At 41.4% G+C, this 6,000-nt stretch overlaps 1 protein-coding gene across 1 annotated transcript; it reads right to left on the bottom strand.

The window, feature by feature from the left end:
* Positions 1-1,529: 1,529 nt before the first annotated feature.
* LOC132242272 (olfactory receptor 5AP2) lies at positions 1,530-2,474 on the bottom strand. The gene has a single exon (XM_059711174.1). The coding sequence runs from the start codon at positions 2,472-2,474 to the stop codon at positions 1,530-1,532; it is 945 nt and encodes a 314-aa protein (XP_059567157.1).
* Positions 2,475-6,000: the final 3,526 nt, after the last annotated feature.

The following is a 6,000-nucleotide window of genomic DNA, read 5'->3' as shown; positions in this document are numbered from 1 at the left end:
ATAGAGATAAAAAGTTAAAATACATTGATTATTACCCTCAAAATATTCTAATTCACAAAATCAGTAAAATATTCCCCCATTGTTGCAGCTGTAGCCATCTATATATATATAAAAGCCTAAGCAACCTTTACAACCAGAATGACTGGAACGAATGGTCACTATGACATGCACTGACCACCAGGGGGCAGATGCTTAATGAAGGAGCTGCCCCCAACCCACAGGCCCTGATCACCAATGGGGCCTGCTGCCAACCTCCTGATCCCTCCCCCCGGCCAGCAGGCCCTAATCGCCCTATAGGGGCCAGGCCCCCAGGCTGGGATGGGGAACCAAGGGTGGGTGGCAGTGGACACAGCCTCTTTCCCAGGGGGCCAAGGGCCAGCTCCCTCCTTGGGGCCAGCGGCCAACCTCCCAGGTCCCTTCCCCTGTTCCTCTCCCAGCTGGCAGTCCCCAATCCGCCCTCCACCCACCCTCCACAATGGCAATTAGTTCTCCTCCCCAGCCGGCAGGCCCCGATTACCTGATCAGGACCTGCCAGCCCACCTCCCTGTCCCTCCCCCCGGCTGGCATGTCCTGATCACCCAATCAGTGCCGGGACCCAGGCTGGGGTGGGGTATCGAGGGTGGGTGGTGACAGATGCATGTGGAGAGGGAAGGAGGAGGGGAGAGGCCGGGGAGGGGTGGGGGGAGAAGCAGGGAAGGAGGGAGGTGGGGAGATGGGGAACCATGCAGTGGTGGCACGTGGGTGGCAAGGGAAGGAGGAGGCGGGGAAGCAGGGAGGCTGGGAACCACACAGTGGCAGCACATGGGTGGCGAGGGAAGAACGAGGTGGGGAGGCGGGGAACCTGATCAGCCCTGATTGCTGGCCAGGCCTAGGGAACCCACCCATGCATGAATTTTGTGCACCAGGCCTCTGGTATTATTATAACACCTGTTAAGAAGCTTCCTTGTATCTTATTTGGTATTCTTGACATCCTTGTGATTAGAATAGTGTTATTATTTAAAGTGATTCTATGGTACACCAACCTGATTTGCCTTTCGGGATTTAAATATTTAGTTCTCCAGGTTCCAAATTTATTGGAAACTGACACTTCAGAGCTGAGGATTGACCCTGCTGAAAGGAATGCTATGCTCACATTCATCCCCACCCTTCCAGTGGATAACCCATATCCAAAACAGATCACTGTGGAAGTACAAATGCCTGGTCCTTTTTTAACAATTTTTACAATATTTATATATAAGAAAACTGATATTAAGCAAAGCTAAATATTCAAATTATAACTTAAATTTAAGCCAGCCACCTCTAAGTATTTGATACTTTACCTGACAATGCCATCCCCCACTGTGTTGATTCATCATGTAGGCCCTAGGATACCCATGTAAGACACCAGATTAAGAACTATACCTTATTTTAAACAATCTACTTTAGTACACACACACACACAAAAAAGGCGCTTAAGCAATCAGACAAAATTAATATGAAAACACATTTTCTTCTATACAACAGAATATGGTCACATGGCTTTACAGTGTCTATTTTTCTAAGATTTTCTTTAGGGCCCCTTTTACATCCTTATTTTTCAAACTGTAGATGAGTGGATTCAGCATAGGGATCACTACAGTATAAAATACAGAAACAATCTTGTCCTGTTCCATTGAGTAGCTAGACGTTGGGCGCAAGTACATGAAGAGAATTGTTCCAAAGAAGATGGTAACAGCCATGAGGTGGGAGGCACAAGTAGAAAAGGCTTTATGCCTACCCTCTACTGAAGGCATTCCCAAGATGGCAATGAGGATACACAGGTAGGAAATGAGGACAATCATAACACAACTGATGACATTAAAACTGGAGAAAGCCATGATCACAATGCCATTGATGTGGGTGTCAGAGCAAGAGAGTTTGAGCAGGGGTGGGGTGTCACAGTAGAAATGATTGATCTGATTAGAGCCACAGAAGGACAACCTGAAAGTCATTCCTGTGTGTATGGCTGCATTCCCAAAGCCTGCTAGGAAAGAGGTAGCTACTAGCAAGAAGCATATTCTCCCAGACATGAGGACTGGGTATAACAGAGGATTCCAAATGGCTGCATAGCGGTCATAGGCCATCACGGCCAACAGGAAGCATTCAGTCCCCAGGAAGGAGCCAAAGAAGTAGAACTGGGCAGCACATCCATTAAAAGAAATGGCCTTATTCTCAGCCACCAGGTTCACCAGCATCTTAGGAGTAACAGAAGAAGAGTAAGAGGCATCAACAAAGGAGAGGCTGCTGAGAAAGAAGTACATGGGTGTGTGGAGATGAGGATCAATCTTAATTAACACAATCATCCCCAAATTACCCACCATAGTTGCCATATAGATTAACAGAAACAATCCAAAGAGGACAATTTGTAGATCTGGATTGTCCGAGAGTCCCAAGAGGATAAACTCTGTCACTTCAGTTTGATTCCTGACATGATCCTCTTTAATATATCTGATCATTTGAGCTGCAATAAGAGAGAAGACAGAATGTGGCATTTGGTCAGATGAATACATGATAGAGGTATAAACAACTTTTTGCTGACATATATCATATGTCTAACAGAAGAGTGTAACATGAAAAATATACTAAAAAGTGTGTTGGACTTGATGTCTAGTCAAAAGACATCTAAAGACTAAATCTGAGTTATGAGTATGCTACCTACTTACTAATGACCTCAAGAAGAGTGGCTTCATATTCATTGACTAAAATTACTTCTGGCATTAACTGTTTATTAGATAACTAGAGGCCCAGTGCATAAATTCATGCACCAGTGGGGTCCCTCAGCCTGGCCTGCAGAATCGGGCCAAAACCAGCTCTCCAACATCCCTGAGGGGTCCTGGATTGCAAGAGGGTGCAGGCCAGGCTGAGAGACCCCACCAGTGAACAATCAGGGTTGGGGAAGGACATGAGAGGTTGGCTAGCAGGGAGGGACTGCAGGAGGGCTCTAGGGTGTGTCTGGCCCCTCTCGCTCAGTCCCGATCAGCCGGACCCCAGTAGCAAGTTACCCTACCAGTCAGAGCCTCTGCCCCCTGGTGGTCAGTGCACATCATAGCGAGCGGTTGAGCGGCCATAGCATATCATTAGCATATTATGCTTTGATTGGTTGAATGGACAACTGGACACTTAGCATATTAGGCTTTTGTTTTATAGGATTACAGGAACTAAATTACAGTAAAAGTTTAGGCAATAGCTCTAGTGGAATTCTCCACTTCCCCTCCAACTTCCTCTTCCTTCCTTGACCTCATATTATTGACTAGTAGATAAAACTGCACTAGTCAAGCTGTCAAAGTATCAACTCCTTTCTCACTCATTGCAAGAATTTATTATATATTGTCCAAACTTAAAACATGGACCCAAAGTAACCCAATATCTGTGCTGCCATTGGATAGAAAGGATGTACTCCAAACTGACATTTTGAGTTTTAGCCTTTTAAAACATTGAGCACATGGACTTTGACCCTGTAACAGTTGGAGAAATTAACAGCATTGTGAATTTTCTTTCCAGTTCAGTGAGTTACATGAACAAAACATTTTATATCTTTTACTTACCTTTTTTAACTTCTGGACTTCTATTTGATCACTTTGCTTGTACCTACTCAATGCCCAAATTCACACCAAAAAAAGCAGGAAAAAATAAATCTTCCTTCTTAGAGATGGCACTCACTCCAGGTTAAGCAGAAGGTACAGTTGGAATGGACTTTAGATACCATCTGTTACAGGGACAGGAAAACTGAAACCTTCCCTATCATAAGAAAGTTATTCTTCATTCAGCAGAGGTTGAGTCATTCTTTCTCTTACTTTTTCCTTAAAGGTAAGTATCCCAGTTTGTTATATTATGGTAAAATACACTCCAAAATATAGAATATATCTTTGAAGAACAGCTGTAATATTTTTCAAAGTTATTTACAATCACAGAGTCTCCAGATCAGACTGTGGAGTAGGCATCCTGACTTATTTTAAATAGAATGTATTTCCTGTTCTTTAGTCTCTGGAGACTGTATCTCTCATGTCACCTCATTTTAATCTACTTGTTTGTCCTCTCTGAAACTAAGGAAAACAAATGTTTCTTTTATATTTCTCTCCTTTACCCTCAGGACACCTGGGCCCAGTGGAGAGCGAATTTTCAGTCCCATATTCCTAACAATTATTAAGCATCTTTTTTTTTCCTGTCTCCCTTGATATTTGGTGTTCTGGTCGCCTTGGAAGCATTGAAAGAATCCACAAAGACAGCAGGTTGGTTCTACCTCTGTTCTTGCCTACCTGGATCATGGAGAGAGGAGCTGATTAAAGAAAGTGCAGGGAGGTAGTGAGAACAAGGGCTGTCTTGGCTTTCAGTTCTGGCTCAGTGTCTCACTGATTGTGTGATTTTGGATAATTCACTAAACCTCATTATGCCTGAGCTTTTCATTTCTAATTGAGAATGTTAATGCCTAGGATGACTCTGACAACATAAATGAATGCCTGTGAGTTGTCACATCAAATGCATATGGATAGATGACAATTAATAAATAAAGTTTCTCCTACTTTGACACTATTCACTACTGCCCAGAGTAAGAAATGGTTTCAGACTATGTAGCCTAGATCGAGACTTACCAGGTTTCCCATTTGTCCCACTATAACTTGCATAAAAAGACACAGAGTCTGCCCTAGTTGGTTTGGTTCAGTGGTCAGAGCGTTGGCCTGTGAACTGAAGGGTCATGGGTTTGCTTCCAGGTCAAGAGCGCATATCTCAGTTGCAGGCCGATCCCTGGCTCCAGTAGGATGCATGCAAGGCAACCAGTCAATGTGTATCTCTCTGTCTCTCCCCCTCACTTCCATTCTCTCTAAAAAAACCAATGGGGGGAAAAATATATACTCCAGTGAGGATTAAGAACCAAAAACAAGGACATGGAGTCTGAAACAAATTGATCAATATCTGATGGTTATTTACATATCTTTGTCACTTTGAGAAGACATTCTAATTAATTTATCTCTAAGTACTATTTAATCAATGAAATTTTTACTAAATGCTGGGGGAACACAAAGATGTAAAAGATGTGTCATGCTACTTTATCTCTAGCAATTAGGCAAAATTTGTATTTATTGGCATCTTGGAGGGAAAATACAGTAGGCTTCTGTCAACACAGAATCTGAAACATAACTGGCAAACAATGAAGATTTATTTAATAACTAAATAAATAACTGTCAGTTAAGTGTCAATTAGTTTTACATTAAAAAAAACAGTGATGAATTAAATGAGATTAAGCTTTGAGTAATTAGAAGAAAGGTCACATGGCACTAAGAGGCGAGGAACACAAGATATAAGACCCTAGGTGATAACAGAATAGTAGAATGAGACCACTGGGTAACAAAGGAGTAATTAATCATGGACAGGATATATGGTAGGTCCTAGTCAATCCCAGGATGCAAAACAAGAAATCTCAAAGAGCTTTGAACCAACCTCTATTTTACATGTAAACACATTTTAAGTATAAATATGAAATATTGTTGAGTAGAATTTTATATATAACAAATTTGCCACAAATTCATTTATTAAGTAATCAAGGAGAACAAAAACTGGCTTGGGACTTTATTTACAAGGAGCTGTTCATCATTTCAGAAATTGATGCCATGAGCTAGAAAGTTACAAAATTGTTTGAGGTGCCTATACAACAAACCAGTATCAACCTGTCTTTTTAACTGTCACATTTATGAAGATTTTCAATATATAAGCAAGCATTATTATTACTATATTTAATTTTTGTTTCTCCTATTTAAATTATATATGTAGGTAAGTTAAATAATCTATGAATATTATTTCAGAAGTAGAGGGGACAATATAAAAAGCAAAAGGAACTTGCTATAAAAAGACACCATTTGGGTCTGAAAGGGTACAGACCTATACACTTACATAGTAGTCACTAGCCACAAATAAAGTTTACTGAAATAGATTTTATAGCTGACAAAATCAAGAAGAGAGAGAGAAAATTAGTAAATTAACAAAATG

The sequence above is a fragment of the Myotis daubentonii genome, chromosome 9 (assembly GCF_963259705.1).
Source record: "Myotis daubentonii chromosome 9, mMyoDau2.1, whole genome shotgun sequence".
NCBI classification, from domain to species: domain Eukaryota; kingdom Metazoa; phylum Chordata; class Mammalia; order Chiroptera; family Vespertilionidae; genus Myotis; species Myotis daubentonii.
This window is presented reverse-complemented; position numbering and strand designations above follow the sequence as displayed.

Bases quoted from the DNA above. Each gene is read 5' to 3' on its own strand.
- LOC132242272 (XM_059711174.1), bottom strand. From the start codon at position 2,474: ATGATCAGATATATTAAAGAGGATCATGTCAGGAATCAAACTGAAGTG.